General features: G+C 33.8%; 1 protein-coding gene across 1 annotated transcript in view; it reads right to left on the reverse strand.

Moving 5' to 3' along the window:
- LOC108904543 (paired box protein Pax-6) overlaps nucleotides 1-15,675 on the reverse strand; it is a 110,862-nt gene extending 95,187 nt beyond the window's left edge. Inside the window, exons 1-2 of the mRNA XM_018707141.1 lie at nucleotides 15,455-15,675; nucleotides 15,216-15,396 (exon numbers count right to left, since the gene is read on the reverse strand). Of these exons, the coding sequence (XP_018562657.1) occupies nucleotides 15,216-15,396; nucleotides 15,455-15,669 (396 nt within the window). The 5' untranslated portion in view covers nucleotides 15,670-15,675. The remainder of the gene's footprint in view (nucleotides 1-15,215; nucleotides 15,397-15,454) is intronic.
- Nucleotides 15,676-16,104: the final 429 nt, after the last annotated feature.

Consider the following 16,104-nt stretch of genomic DNA (forward strand, 5'->3'; position numbering starts at 1 on the left):
ACTGATTTCCGGATATTATCAAATTATTTATTTTTCCTTTATCGAGTATTTTTTTTACATCGTCTTTAAAAAATAAGGTAACTTTTGCGCAGAATTTAGAAATAATAATTTGACGAGTTGAGTCAGTACGTTAAATTTTCCATTATTAATGTTATATCTCAAAAAAATTATATGTGGTTGCNTATATTTTTTCAATATTTTCTATATCTTGTTGCCTTTTACGCAGACACGCCAATGGATTTTCGTTCCCGGCACGCTTCATCCCCCTTACTAGTCCAAGAGCTAGCGATTAATCACTATCTATAATTTTGGCCGTCGAGTATAATTAGTAACATCGCATTTTTTCTAATAATTCTTAGTTTATTACAATAACAACAATATCCTTTAAATAGAGAAGCTGACTTTCATAGTTCTGTCTGTAAGAAAAAAAAGGTATAAATTTGTTCTCGTTTTATTGACTATTTAACATAAAACACAAACTTTCTCTCAGATTAATAATTTTATCACTTAGGCATTTTCACATTTTTTTAATTCTAACTTATTCAAGTGTTCAATTTTCATATTTCTATTTTTTTAAGCTTAATTCAAATATTAGCCAATGGCGAGTCAATACTTCGTCACGTGTTTGTGATGTATGCATTTCTATTACTTTATTTTCTGAATATTATAAATCAAAAATCTGACTGAATAACCGTTAATTCTCAAACTGACGCCGAAACCAACATCCTAGCTAGAGGATTGCGAAAATTAAGAAAACGGGTACTTGTTAGCAGAAATAAATTATGTAAGAGTAAATATAACATGGAGAATACATAATCGCGGGGTCGCATCTAGGTTAAACAAGGGTTGCAACGTAACCTAAGATCCGGCCCTGCTCGGAACCAGCTACCTGCACGGGCCTTGTTGCTAGGTAAACAAAAGCTACTTCTTGTTGCTAATAGAGTTTGTGTAGCGGTGACATGCGACATGTTATATAAACAGAGGCCGCAGGATAGAGCGAAGATCCTGAGCAAACCAGGGCCCCGGCATTAACTGTATTTACTTTAGCAACTAAAGATGTCATATAGTGATACAGAATTAAGCTGGATCAATTGTGCACTGAGTATCCACGTGCAGCCTGTTATAATGCAATTTCGGTTTCCTTGAGGCTGTCTACCGTATTTAACTTCGAATTAGTGTCATTGGTTTCAATATTTTTTTTTTTTCTAAGGGTTTATAAGTACTGCATCTCTAGAGAAGAAAATTGGTTATTCTTAAGAGGAAGACATGGTATAAAGTTACTGAATTATGTACACTTTTACCAGATTTACCCAGTAATGCATTCATTTTTTATGTATCGGTTGTCCCAAAATTCNCGAAAATTAAGAAAACGGGTACTTGTTAGCAGAAATAAATTATGTAAGAGTAAATATAACATGGAGAATACATAATCGCGGGGTCGCATCTAGGTTAAACAAGGGTTGCAACGTAACCTAAGATCCGGCCCTGCTCGGAACCAGCTACCTGCACGGGCCTTGTTGCTAGGTAAACAAAAGCTACTTCTTGTTGCTAATAGAGTTTGTGTAGCGGTGACATGCGACATGTTATATAAACAGAGGCCGCAGGATAGAGCGAAGATCCTGAGCAAACCAGGGCCCCGGCATTAACTGTATTTACTTTAGCAACTAAAGATGTCATATAGTGATACAGAATTAAGCTGGATCAATTGTGCACTGAGTATCCACGTGCAGCCTGTTATAATGCAATTTCGGTTTCCTTGAGGCTGTCTACCGTATTTAACTTCGAATTAGTGTCATTGGTTTCAATATTTTTTTTTTTTCTAAGGGTTTATAAGTACTGCATCTCTAGAGAAGAAAATTGGTTATTCTTAAGAGGAAGACATGGTATAAAGTTACTGAATTATGTACACTTTTACCAGATTTACCCAGTAATGCATTCATTTTTTATGTATCGGTTGTCCCAAAATTCACGAAAGATTTGAATTTCGTGCCATTTGTGTGGTAAAGTGTTGCCAACAAAAACAAATGACAGTTCTGGGTTATTCAAAATGGAGCGCAACACGAAAGAAGACTGGATCAATTGTTGTTATTGATCTGGCCGCCCTTCAACAAATCGTTCAACACAAAACATCGAAGCGTTCGTGAGAGTGTTGCTGAGAGTCCAGAAACTTCAATTCGGCAACGTTGTCAAGAATTGGACATTTCGAGAAGCTATCCACAGCATATTCTCACTGAAAAGCAATCCCATAGGTGGAAAAGGATGCCGTTAAAACCCTTTGTTTTTTTAACAAGATTAAGTACCTTAATTTTAGTCACGCTCCTGTATTTTCTGTACGCCATTAGGAAACGCACTGTAGATGCACTTTCTATTTTTTTTGTAGGATAAGTACCATTGTGTTAAATAGAAACTAATGAAATCCCAAAATTTCATGAATTTTCTGCGACGATATCCATATATTGCAACTTTTGGTACCATATTACTGTTGAAAATTTATAAAATTCTGTGACAGAAAACCACAATAGTATATTCATTTTTTACATGCAATATTGATTCTATCAAGTGTATTATAGCTATCTAGAGACAGAAATATGATGTTCTCTGGGTATGTCTTACGTTTTTATACAGTATTCTATGGAAAAGGAATGTCAGAGTTAATTTATTATTCTAGAATGTAAGTTACCGGAAAACTTCATAACGGTGTCAAAAACACGTTATATGCAACATTTTTTCTACTATCAGTACAAAAATAATTAAACTACAAAGTTAAATGTTTATGAAAATGAGACCATATTGATTAAATCATTTCAATTTGTTGTTATAAATTTGTTTGTAAGCTGTTAATTTGTTATAAAATTTATGTAAAATTAGTAGAAGCTGTGAAATCAGGGAGGACATTAAACAGATACACTAGAATCTGACCTATTACGAAGTATCTCTGAATTAAAATATTGATTTTTACATCCACAACTCTGATATTTACTTCGTTATTTATTAGAATTGAGAAAATCTGAAATTGAATAAAATAAAATGATTAATTTAACTTAAATGGTAGTGTCTGTTCTTTCTAATATAATATGTATTGAAAAACATTTTAAAAAAGTGTGTTCCATTGTTAATTCAAAAGCTGAAGGACGTGTGATATAAAAAAATCTAATTATAATGATTGTAGTTGGTTCATGTACGTTTAGAAATAGTGGAAAAATATGCAGGGTGACTTTTCTGTAGGCTTTTAAAAAAAGACCTCAGTTTTTGCAATACCATTTTGTAAATCAGGCATCAGGAGTTTTGGCAAGTATATACCCAAAACAAGTCAGAGATAATCCTGTGTATCCGTAAATTTTGACTCAAAACTTCATTTAATTGATAATTCCTTACTCACACGATGTCTCGTCAAATGTTTTGTTTGTGAAAATCAAAGAAATTCAGGTATTTATATTTAGCTTCTGTCATTACAGTCCAGATGGATTGTTTTCTGTCTCGATTAAAATTATCTCGATTCTTCTGAATATTTGTTATCTGTCTGTAGAGCTTTGTCCAAAATCTTTTCTCTTTCACCAGAGCTCTGATATTACTTAAGTCTAATGTCCTGTATCTGTCTTGTGCTATGCGACTGACTCCTCTGGCTGGTATTTATATTTTTCGCGCATCGTGTCGTTCTGGTATTTTATTTTAACTCACTGACCTATGATCTTGGATTTTTACATGCTATGTGTCTTGATTTAAATTATTTTCAATCCTTTTGAATTTCTATCGCTTGCTTGCTATTGTGTGTCAATTTTATGCTTTGAAACCGCTGATTTATCTCCGTTATTATTACGCATTACATTCGGGATGCACTGCATACAGAGGTCTTGGAGTTCCTGCACCTCGTCCTGGGAAAGACGAGATCATATCTTCCTTGAGATGTTATAGATGGCATTAATATTTTGCTTCTTTGAGGTCCAACTTTTGTTATTATTTTTTATATATGTATTTATTATTTAACTAATTAATTTTGTGAGTACTGTGTATTATCTAATTAGTCAAAGCAAACGTTTCTCTAAAGTTCATGTCCAAGTTGAATTCAATCACTTTAGATATCATCATATTCCATACAATATTCTTTCAGAATCAATATTGATAATTAATTCTATGATTCCATTACCCTAATATGGGCGGTATCGAATTTCCCCCTTAACGTGCTCTAAATATCTAATCCTCGCCCGTAGAAGCATTACACATTTACCCACACACACACCCACCGGCTCAGTAGCTGTTTTGTATCAAATAGTTTTCAGTAACAAAATCTATAATAGCTTCTGTTCGGGGGTACTTGAGGGTTTTCAGTGCGTGAGGAAGACTCTCGGAACCGAAGGGCAGCTACATCATTGAAATAAACAGTCCGGAGGGGTGAGACAGCAGAAACCGTAGAGAGTAGCGGAATGATAGGTCAAACAATTCGTGTGCAATCGAATGTGAACAGGAAATGCCAATGTAAGGAGGAAAATGCCTGTAAATGGGGCTGTTTCAACGCTGCCGAAATCACCAGCCATTCGCTATCGAACCGCTCAGACGCGATCGCGATGAAACGACAAAAACTAACTTTATTTTGTTTTCCGCTAAGCCAGATAGAGGAGCAACTCATTGTGATTACGGGCATAATAAATTGTCTCCTTTTTTCTTTACCCAGAGAAATGATTAAGGGCGGGAATTGAAGGCAGATATATTTGCCAAAGTAAATTAATTATTGCAACGGATATTTGTTTAACTTATCTACAGTTGGGCCACTTTATATTTAATTCAATATAATTAAAGACATAATTAATAACAATGGAAAAATTCAAATATTGGGATAATCAGTAAGTCGACGTTTTTCGTTTACTTTGCAAGATTGCCTTAGAAATCAATTGTTAATATGTTAAAGTTGTTTTAATGTCATACTATTGTTCAACTAAATAGTCATCGAATTTGTGTAGATATTATTTGCAAAAGAAGATGGGTCGAGTTGAAAAAAAAAACGGACATTAGGCAATTTGGATATCATATATAATTTGCATATCATTGGAGAAACTAGAGCACGAAATATGTTTTCTTATATCCAAGAGGGAAATTTTAACGTGAATTATTCTGCACGTTCAAGAGAAGCATTTGACTTTGATGAAGATCGTTTGAAAGCTTTAATCCCTGATGATCCACGTCAATCAACACGGGGATTGGCCAGCAGATGGACTATGACCAGTCGACCATAGCACAACATTTGCATTACATGGGTAAAGTTAAAACATTGAACGCATGAGTGTCTCATGCTTTGAGTGAAAACGACAAAAATTGAAGTGTCACCATTTTGTGCCTCTTTGCTAGTTCGTCGTGGTTTAACTGCTCAACTACATTGACCTTTGGTACCTTTGCATCGACGCCAAGAACAAAGAAGTATGACTTGACCCTGACAAAAAGGAAACTTTCATAGCCAAAGTTGGTGCCAATCCATGCAATCTGATGATGTGGTATTACATCTGGTATTACAGAAATGGAATCGTCGACTAGGAATTGCTTCCGAAGTTTATTGCGAACTCGGTGTATTGAGGCTGCAGTTCAACAAAAAGGACCTGGTAAGGGCCGGCCTTTAGACTGTTATCACAATAACCTCTATTCAGGAGCTCTATTAGGAAATTATATCAATTCCGCCGCATTCTCATTTTCTTGCTCCAAATAATTTCCATTTTTTCCTATCTATCGAATAGGTTTCGAGCAATCTACTCACTGACTAAATTCTTCGCCTCCAAACCACCAGGTATTTTCAGGGGTAGAGTAGAAAAACAACCAGATCATTGGGAAGTAATCGTAAATAATGGAGAATTCATTAATTTCAGTCAGAAAAATTCACTCAATTTCACTCAATTTTACTCAATAATGTATCAATTTTTGTCCACACCCAATTAAGTGAAGTATTTACTCTATTAGTATGAGTACAACTAAAATGTTATGAGTGAAGCAACAGAAGTGAGTGAATTTTACTCAAATCCGAGTTTCTGCTAACTATCAAGTGAGTGACTTTTGACTATATTCTGAGTATGTAAAACCAATTAAGAGTTGACTTTTTCTCTAAACTGAACTATTACTGAGTAATGTTTTACTCAGACTTCGTTTATATATCGTTTATAATTAAGTAGGTATAAGTAACAATATAACTATCCTTTTATTTAACCAAATACACTGTAAAAAAGTTCTCTCAATTTTACTCATAATGCATACATTTTTGTCCACACCCGATATAGTAAAATTTTCGCTCTATACAACTGAGTGAAACTATTGCATCAGAAATGAGTGAGTTTTACTCAAATTCGAGTTACTCAATCGAGCGACTATTCTGAGTATATAAAACCAATTTAGGTTGACTTTTTCTCTAATATGATTTAAATATTATTGAGTCATTTTTTCTCAGACTTACTTTTTAAGTAACTAAATATTGAGTGCAAAAATAAATCACCCAATGTTTAAGCCTGTAGCTACTGGCTGAGACCCGCCAGCTAAGAGTGCTGTGTTCTCCTGGCGATCACGCTTTTCTGGAGCATCTAACGGGGCCCTATCGACTGTGGTCGAGATTACAGAAGCAATATGTAAGTGGTGCCATCTTCACGGTGCCATTCAAATAACTCGAAATTAATATACATTTAAACTGACTCAGTACCTAATGAGGACATTTACTCTGATTTAGATATAAGTGCACCAAATACGCGTTTTCTTGAAGAATTTATTTAAGGAGTACCTATATTTGAGTAAAAATACTCAGTTTTAGTTTAAATATTATCACAATTGAGTAAAATTATCCAAATGTTCAATGTTGAGTGAAAATGTACTTAGTAATTTCACTCCGTACCTTTATTGCTTTCACTCACACCGATTTTTCACATTGCGCATTTATTTTGCATTACCTAATAAGTTTTCCATCCCCAAATTTGAAATCTATGTCATTCTCTACAAATAAATCAAGTAAAGAATCTGGTTAGCAATATTTTTGACATCCCTTACATACGTAATACGTAATTGCTTAACAATGAGTAACAGGCTTCCGTTCTCCTCCAGTTCTCTTGATCACTATCGTAGTAACCATTAAAAGACCGCTTTTAATTCATTAAATACAAAATTAAGTTAGAAATGCCTACGTGCGTACGAGCTATTCCAAACATCCTTTGAAATATGCATGAATGCTGAATAAAACTCTGCGGCATTTTAGCACTTTCCACGTAAAGATCCACCATTTTCTCTAATCTGTACCCATTTTTGTAATCCTCACAATTCTCCGGACGCTCCCTCACGCTTTACCCGTTACCTTGGTAACGACGGCCCTAAAATGTCTACACACTAATTTTCCCGTTCGTTGTTTCCCCGATTGTATTTTCCATAAATATTTTCATACAAAACATCACACGGAAGCACACAAAGGATTTTTGACGTACTGTTACGATTTTAGTTTCTTTTGGTTTGATGGATCTGGCTAATTATTTTCAACTTAAAATTTCTATTTGAGCCGTTCTTTTGAAAACAATTTCAGCATATAAAAAGGTATGCTCTACAGTTTTCGAACGCTATAAGTTCAACTGGTATTAATTAATCAATTTGCTAACACCAATCCCATTAACCTTGTTTCCATCCAGTATATCTATCAATCTAAAAATGTACAAACTGTTTTTGTGGATGTATGTATCAAAATATTTATACACTGCTGCTAAAGTAAATGTGCACTAGATTTGTATTAATTTGGTCCTGTTTGCATTATTAGATTTAAAAAAAAAATTGGCTGGAACTGTTAGACCTAGAGAAAATTTTTACAATATGAACATTTGTTCAGCCTTCTTTGCGGACAATATCAAATAATTAAATAATTGTAAAGAACAGCTAGATACTTTACTGATACTCTCATTTGTATTATGATGCTTTTGGTAATAGATTTTATTAAAGAAGTGGAAAAAGCGCCTCCTTTAGAACGGTGTAAAGATTTTCAGATTTAATTTTTTTTTAATCCAACCATGTATTATCGACATTTGTGTCCAATTTAGACTGGGCCGACTAACAATAAGTGAATTCGACCAAATTACATAAAAATTGGTGGCACAGTGTGCCGCGCCATTTTGTAAAATATTATTTTTCCTTAAAACTAAAAGATTTTTTAAAAAATTGGTTAGACAAAAACTGTTGCTTTTCATTAGTTAACTGTAAATGTATGATTACCATTTTCGCATTTATTTCTGGGATACCTACATTATGTATCTATGTCATCGGAATCGTAAAAGTAGGTATATGGATTTGAAAAAGTGAATAATATATAGGGTGTTTAATTAAAAAACATAAAACGAGGATACGTGCACAGTAGGTACATTGATATCTTGCCTACAGGCAGTGCATCTCATTTTCGATGTCACACTAGATTTTGAGGGTAGGTGAGATATAACGCACAAAGTGTACTACGTCTTAATACTCTTAATTGTCACTGCTATTCGATGCCTAACATCATTATCACATTACATACATCAACTGTTAATTGACGAGTTAGAGATTCAAGAAAAAATTCCATTATATCAATGTGGTAAGTCAGTAGTAGGTACAGATATCCGCATATGTTTAAATTGAGAATTTGATGTTTTTTAAGTCTATGTCATAACTTTAGCGTCACGTGCCTTGGTTCATTTCAGGCAAGAAAAAGTTAAATATAGCGGTTTTCTTTTCTAAATAAAAAAAGACTAAATTGGCCATAACTAATTAAAATCTGGTACTATTGGTGCAGGAAAAACAAATTCATATATTCGGTGGCGCAAATGGATTTCTGAGTAGGTACATATGACAATCTATAGGGTAGTTTCCTTAAATGAAAATAAATCGATCTAGATCAAGTTGCCTTAGTTCAACTGTGCTTCCTTAAAAAGTTATCGGCCTTCAACTTATTTGATTTATTTCAAGTTTGAATATACCTACTGCATTGCCTTTTTTTATGAATTATATATAAAATATGAAGATATTTTTATGAATTGATATAAGGAAGTTTCTAGGGTAGCCGAATATGAATATGAGGGAATTTTTTACCTAAAATGCCTAAGTGCATTAAAAATATATTTCAGTAACATTATTTTGTTTCTTGACATATTTTTATTGCTGTTAGGAATTTTGATAACAGCCGAGTAGTTGGCAGTGTTCTAATACAATAATTAAATTTCACTCTTCTGTTAAATGAAATATTTTTTACGAATACGACCAACTATTATAAAATTGGAATGTAGTTGCTATAAAACTCACAGGGATGTATCTCAGAAGGCGTTGGGTTTCGTATATAGGTAAGTTTGTCTCGTCTGGGTATTATTTAATTCAGTTGCATTATTTAAAAAAAAAACTCAAGCTTGATTAGATTAGAATCCCCTCAAGCAACTGTCAATAACTGACGACTGAAAAAAATTGAAAGCCATTTGCGTTTTGGTGATATGCAAGAAGTATATCTTTTCTAAAATAAATAAAATATACGTATCGTAAAAAAGAAAATACTATTTAAGGTGTCCTTAGTGACATCTTTAGACAGAAAATACTCATTCATATATCGTTATCCTAAAATCTCTCTCATGGAAAGTTTTTTACTGAAGCACAATTATACGTACTAAGGTAATTTGATTTATATCGATTTATTTTATCCCAAGGAAGACCACCTTTGTAATATGGCTCACTCGTTTCCAGACACAGTATATATTTTTGGAAAGTGTAGAATAAGCCTCTTTTTAATCAAGCCATAACCAACAGATAGCGTTTAAATAACTATAACTGATTTGTAGCTCGGGAACTATTAAAGTTATAAAAAATTTAAGCACGTAACTGGATTTTGCGCAGTGTCAATATTTCAGAAACATGTTCAGCTCGAGCCATTACAGTACAGCAAGTATAGTCTAAAAATGTCCAATTACCTACAGTGATTTTAATTGTTTAAACAGTTTTAATCTAAAAATCGTTGTAATTTCATTCTAGGACCACTGGGAATAAATTTAAAGTTTTCAATAAATAGGTAAATTTGTAAAATTAACCCTTCACACCTGAGGCTGTTTATATTTTTCAATAAAAGAGTTGACCAATTAGGTAAGTACTGTAGATTTGTGTGAATGTACTGGGATGCAATAATAAACACCTGAAATTCGGTAGACTTTCCTCCGTTTTCTGTTTGTATACACAGTTCCACCACGAAAGTACAGATCGACACCAATAAGTTTGCATCTGAGATAGCTCCGGGCTACAAATACTCACTGGACAAGGCAAGAGAAACGCTCCATAAGCGTAACTGATTAAAGCATTTCGAGCGATTTTGATTTCTGTAACTTCTTCTTCGTTTAATTTTTCGCTTTTAAGGCAACTATAACGTATTCATAGAACATAATCCAGACAAATAAGAATAGGTATAATATTATATAATATAATTTCGCACAGCCTTCCTTAGTCAGAAACGCAAAATTTATGTCGGTCCGAGCCGTATTTTTTATTGGTTCAATAAATATATGATTTATTGGTGCCACAGTATGAATTTCCACCCAAACGGTTGAAAATCGGCAACAATTTACCAAGAAAGAAGCCCAGTGGCCGACTCGTAGGGGTTATGAATTAATTAGCTTCGAAAAACGCCATTAGCATACATTAATTCCTCGTCCAGTAAAATATCCCACGCCGAGCGCGGTGAGCCAGCAGAGCGTCTCCTTGGCGCACACCCCAACGGTGATTTCAAAAGCACCTGGTTATAAATAGAGCATCCCGCCTCTATTATCATAAAAACAAATGAGCCCATCTGCCCAATGGCGAACCGGAACTCCGCCATTTTCTATTTTATCTTCGGTGTGCGGCCAGCGCATCCCTCTTTTTAATCCATAAAAGGCGCTGACAGAAAGTCCGGCTGGCCCTCTCGTTTACTTCACGTTCACGCAATGCGTATCGCAGTTTGTATCGATGAGAATTTTACGCAAGCGCTCTGAAATTATGGAACACTCGTGCCTCCTAATGTAATATTGCTTTTAATTTCTCCCGGATAACTGCCGCTAAGGAATTTACGGCTAAATACGCAGCACAGACGGCCATATTCCTTTAATGGATTTAAAATATTAATTATCTCGTTAATATCAGTCCCTAATTTATTTAAATTGATTTAATATATGTATGGTTTAGCTAATTAAAAGAAGATTAAATTCGTAATAACTTTGTTAGTACATGTTTCAGAAAAACGTACATTGTTATAAGGTCTTGTATTTTTTACTCTATGTTAAAGTTATTAATTGAAACGAATTGTAAAAATGCTCTTAATCTTGTCAAATGAAGTCAAACAATGTTCCTGGATACCAGAAATCTACGAATTCGTCAAAAATACAAAATACTTTTTTGAATTACTGCATTATTTAACAATTTCAATGTTTTTGGATAATTATTTATTTGATTACTGGATATTCCTGATATAACCCACAGTCAATCTAGCATTTAGTTATATACACTGTCAAAAAAGTAGGCGGAGTTTGTCATTTTGCGTAAAGTAGATTTAAATTTCTTTTTTGGTGGAAAGTTGGTAGTACCGTACTCTGACGCGTAGTTTGGGCGCGATCTGTGAAGTACTTTGTTTACAGCTGTTAATTTTGTTAGTCTAATTAATGTGTTCCGCGGTTTTTACTATGGATAATGTTATTGAACAAAGACTTTGCCTTAAATTTTGTGCTACCAACGGAATTTCTTGTGCTGAATCGTTGAAAATGTTGGGAAAGATGTACGGTAATTCAGTTTTATCGGAAACTCAACCATACGAATGGTACAAACCATTCAAACATAGTCAAGAGGTGGTTGATGATTTGCCATGTTTTGGTCGTCCTTCAACGTCTTCAACTGAAAAGAGCATCGATAAAGTGAAGGAAATGGTGCTTGAAAACCGTCATTATGGTTTGAGAGAGCTAGCATATGAACTAAACATAACTCACGAATCAATTCGCACCATTTTAGTTGATGTTCTGAGTATGAAACACGTCGCAGCGTGGCTGGTTCCAAATGAACTCAATTTTCTTCAAACAGATCATCACATCGCATTATAATGGGTGATGAGAAATAGGTTTACAAGTTTAACATACAAACGAGCCAACAGGAATGGCTTTTTCTAATGAGCCAAAACCAAAAAAAAAACACGTCAAAGTCGATCAAATATCAAAGTCATGTTGACTGTTTTGTTTGACTATCGTGGCGTTGTCCACACAGAATTCCTTCCGGATGGAGAAACAGTCAACAAAGAATATTGTCTGGGAGTATCCGCCGCAAAAGACCAGATTTACACTAGAACCGTTTTAAGATTGCCATTACGTCACGAGTGTGTCCTAATATCAAAGACAGTCGTTGCGGGCGTGAATTCATTATTAAACGCGCTAAAAAGAGATGGTATAAATGTCTTCATAGTCTCAATCTATCACAGACAACCGTTCCAATATTTTATGTGTATTAGAGTGAAAGAAAATGGAGGGCGTTTGTTGGGTATTAATTTTAGACTGTAGTTTGATTAGCGCATTTAAAACAAAGCAGAACTGACACTCAGATTAAAAATTTGACAGTTGTTTTGATTGCGTCTCCGTACTAACTGTTGTTTATATTTTCTGAGCGTTGAAATATCGATTTTTTGGCATATTTTTGTATCGAGGTACTGGTATTAACCAGTATTCAAATTTGCGAGATATCCAGATTTGGGAATTGTCAAGATTACATTTCAATTATATGAAAACAGTGACTAATTTGACTAGGATTTTTCGTCTTAGTTCTTACGAATATTGCTTGCGACGCAATGGAAAATATACAGTGGTTTTAGTGTATGGAAGGACTAATCTTGGATTTTGCTGCACGACAATGCACCCAAAGCGATAATTGTCCATAGTGGGATATGCGTTTAGAAACTGCTTTGGCGACTGGGTTGTTTGTTGGAAAAAGTGTATTGCTTCAAATGTTGCCAACTCAATGTTGGGGCATATACCTAGCCGATAGACAATAGAGTAGTTGTTACTTGCAATAGCAGTACTGAGGAATCTTGTCTGTAGGGTCAGTTATCATTTGCATGCCTATAATTCTGGTATCGAAGTCTGATTCGATAAAATTAAAAAGAAATTTTTTGAAATTGTTTGAATTAGTGAAAAAAAAATGATTGGACACAACAGACAACCTCATGTTTAATTTCTAAAGAACAGTTTTTTGAAGTAATAGTCGTAAATATTTAATTCACGTCGACCTATATAAAAATACAGAGTATCCCGAATTTTAATTGTTAAACTTTTTAAAAAAAGGTAGGTATCTTAATATCTTCAATCAAATCAAAATGGCATCCAACGTGAAAAAATTAAATGACTACTGAAAACAGTGGCGTAGAGGATATGCTTTTTTCATTTTCCATTTTCTTCATAATAGCACGCTATTGAAAATAAATATTTATTTATCACTTCAAATTCAATTTTTGTTTTGAACGATAAATGTCTCTTAGCTCTTTTGAAGCTCGATTAAATATTTCTACGTTGTAGTAAGTATGTTGACAGTCATATTTTATTTTAACCTCTCTTCAGCAGCAATTGTTTATATAAAAATTGTTCTTTAACCTGGGCTGTGCAAATCTATGAAATATTATGGAATTATTTTAATTTGTATTCAACATTTACCTGCCACTCAACGCAAATGACCCAAGGTAAATAACGTGTCACAATAATTAGAAAATTTTGAAATATAATCTATAAATGTATGGCTCCCTCAGAAAACAGTGATCATACAACGACCACAGATATAAAGGGTTGAATTTAAAGCAGCTTACTTTAGTCCAAAAGATGTGTCGTTTAAAAGTTACAGAGATATTATAAAAGTTTTACTTTTGAAACGGTTCTTCATTAACACATAATTTGAATCATAATTTCTGATTCAAATTTGGTACAAGTTATAAGCGCACGGAAATTAGTAAAAATCTTGAAATGTTTAATTTATCAGTGATGTACGAAGAGGCATGTTACCTTCTCTTTTTTGAAAATGATTTCCTCGCCTATAGATCTTTTAAGAAAAATGGCTACATTTTCTGAATGATCTGTTAATTTTATACAAAAAATGTCTAATTGTCAATTTCTTCTAAGCTACTATATTTCAAGAAAAAAAAGAGGGAATTCAATTTACTGTAAGAAGTTTAAGATAGGTACTACCTAATTGACTGTATACCTAGAAACAAATGTTTTAGTAATTATATTTTTTTTTCTTTTAACACATGAATTAATTGTGCAGATTTGAAAATAGTAAGAAAATACTGTGTTTTACTATCTCAGTTTTTGCACCTAAATGAACTCGTGCAGCAAAAATACATTTTTTAGCACTCCATTGATCTTAAAAAACAAAAAGGTTCATACAAACATAATTACTAAAGCTTTTGTTTCTGAAATATGCAGTCATTTTAGCTTTCATTTTTTTTAAATTGATTTTTAAGATTTGGTTGGTGACCACTTATTTTTTCTTTTTTGAACTGGATTAGATCAAGAAAAAACATATTATATATAAAATTGAAAATACTGATCATCCTTATTTTAAAATAGGCGAATCATTTCTCTTTTCTTTTTTTCTATTTTAAAGATGAAGTATTCCAAGTTAGAATATTTGTCTTTAAAATAGAAAAGACTAAAATAGAAAAAATCTATAAGTCTAATTCATTTAGTCTATAATATAAATGACTAATATTCCTAAGTTTACATCTAAATGTTCCTATACATAATTACAATTTTTTATATATAAAACACACAAGACGCAGAGTCCTGAAGATGTAATAGAAGCGACAAAACGTCAACAAACTGTAATAACGTTTTTTTGTTACACTTCCTGAGCCAATATAGATCAAAAAATAAAAATAGTAAATTGACTTTCACTGATAAGGTTCATAAGCGGACAAAATGTTTTGAAAGGCAAAGGGGTAGGCAATGAGATGTTTGATGATAATTTTTATAGTTTCCCGCATCCTATAACGTGTACCAGATCTAAATAATTGAACTGATTTCAATAAATATTAAGATTTTAATTCTCCTCAACTTTTAAAAGCATTTTTGAACTGCCTTAGAAATTTGTGACTGTTGTATGAACTTTTTTTCTAAAACACCCTGTATATACTGAACCCTAGTATTTACGTCACGATCATAGCTATAACAATACCAAACAAAAATTAGTTTGAAAGTTAGAAATATCGTACTCACGCTTGGAATGTTGTCGTTATTGCAGACACCTTCGGACAGCAACCGGTCCCTGATCTCCCAAGCAAAGATAGACGGGCATTCCCTCTTGAATTCCGCGATCTTGTTGACCACTGGCGCAGTGGCCACCCTGGGTTTGGAACCGCCGATGGCTCTCGGCTTGATGGAGCCCGTCTCGTAGTACCTGCAATCACAACTTTAATCAGCCAAACATAAAGAATAGGGTCGTATCGAACTATTACCTCCCCAGGATCTTGGACACGCAGCCGTTGGACACCTGGAGGATCCTGGATATGTCGCAGGGTCGCGCTCCGGAATGAGCCAGTTCTACGATTTTTTGGCGGGTCGAGTCCGGTAACGGCCGGCCGTTGACGTAAACTCCCCCTAATTGGTTAATGCCGCTGTGACCAGCTGTGGAACATCCAAAAATTGTATTTTGGCCCATAGAGTGATGCATGAGGTCCTCTTCTGAAAAGAGGGATTTGTAGTAAACCGTGAATTTTGCCAAGTACGAACACTTTGGCTTTTAGCTAAAGTTATTCTCGAATATTTTTTTTATATACAGGGTGAGTCAAAATTCACTCCCCAGCGGCCGGATATATATTCTAAAATAAAAAATAAAACAAAAATGTAGAATACTAAAATCTCGAAAGCGGAGCCGTTTTCAAATAAATTATTAATTTTAGTTCAATAAATGCGCAAATTTCGACAGACTAATCAAGTTGGCTGGACAAAAACAAGTAGTTTTCAATGACCACAACCTTCATTATTGGCATTATGAGAATTCTCATGAAAAACGTCAACGGACTCAGAAAAGACATTGGTCTGTAAATGTTTGGATAGTTATTTACGGGAAAAGGATCATAGGTCCATATTTTTTGCCAAGAATACT

The sequence above is a fragment of the Anoplophora glabripennis genome, unplaced genomic scaffold, assembly GCF_000390285.2.
Source record: "Anoplophora glabripennis isolate ALB-LARVAE unplaced genomic scaffold, Agla_2.0 scaffold23, whole genome shotgun sequence".
In the NCBI taxonomy this organism is placed as follows: Eukaryota; Metazoa; Arthropoda; class Insecta; order Coleoptera; family Cerambycidae; genus Anoplophora; species Anoplophora glabripennis.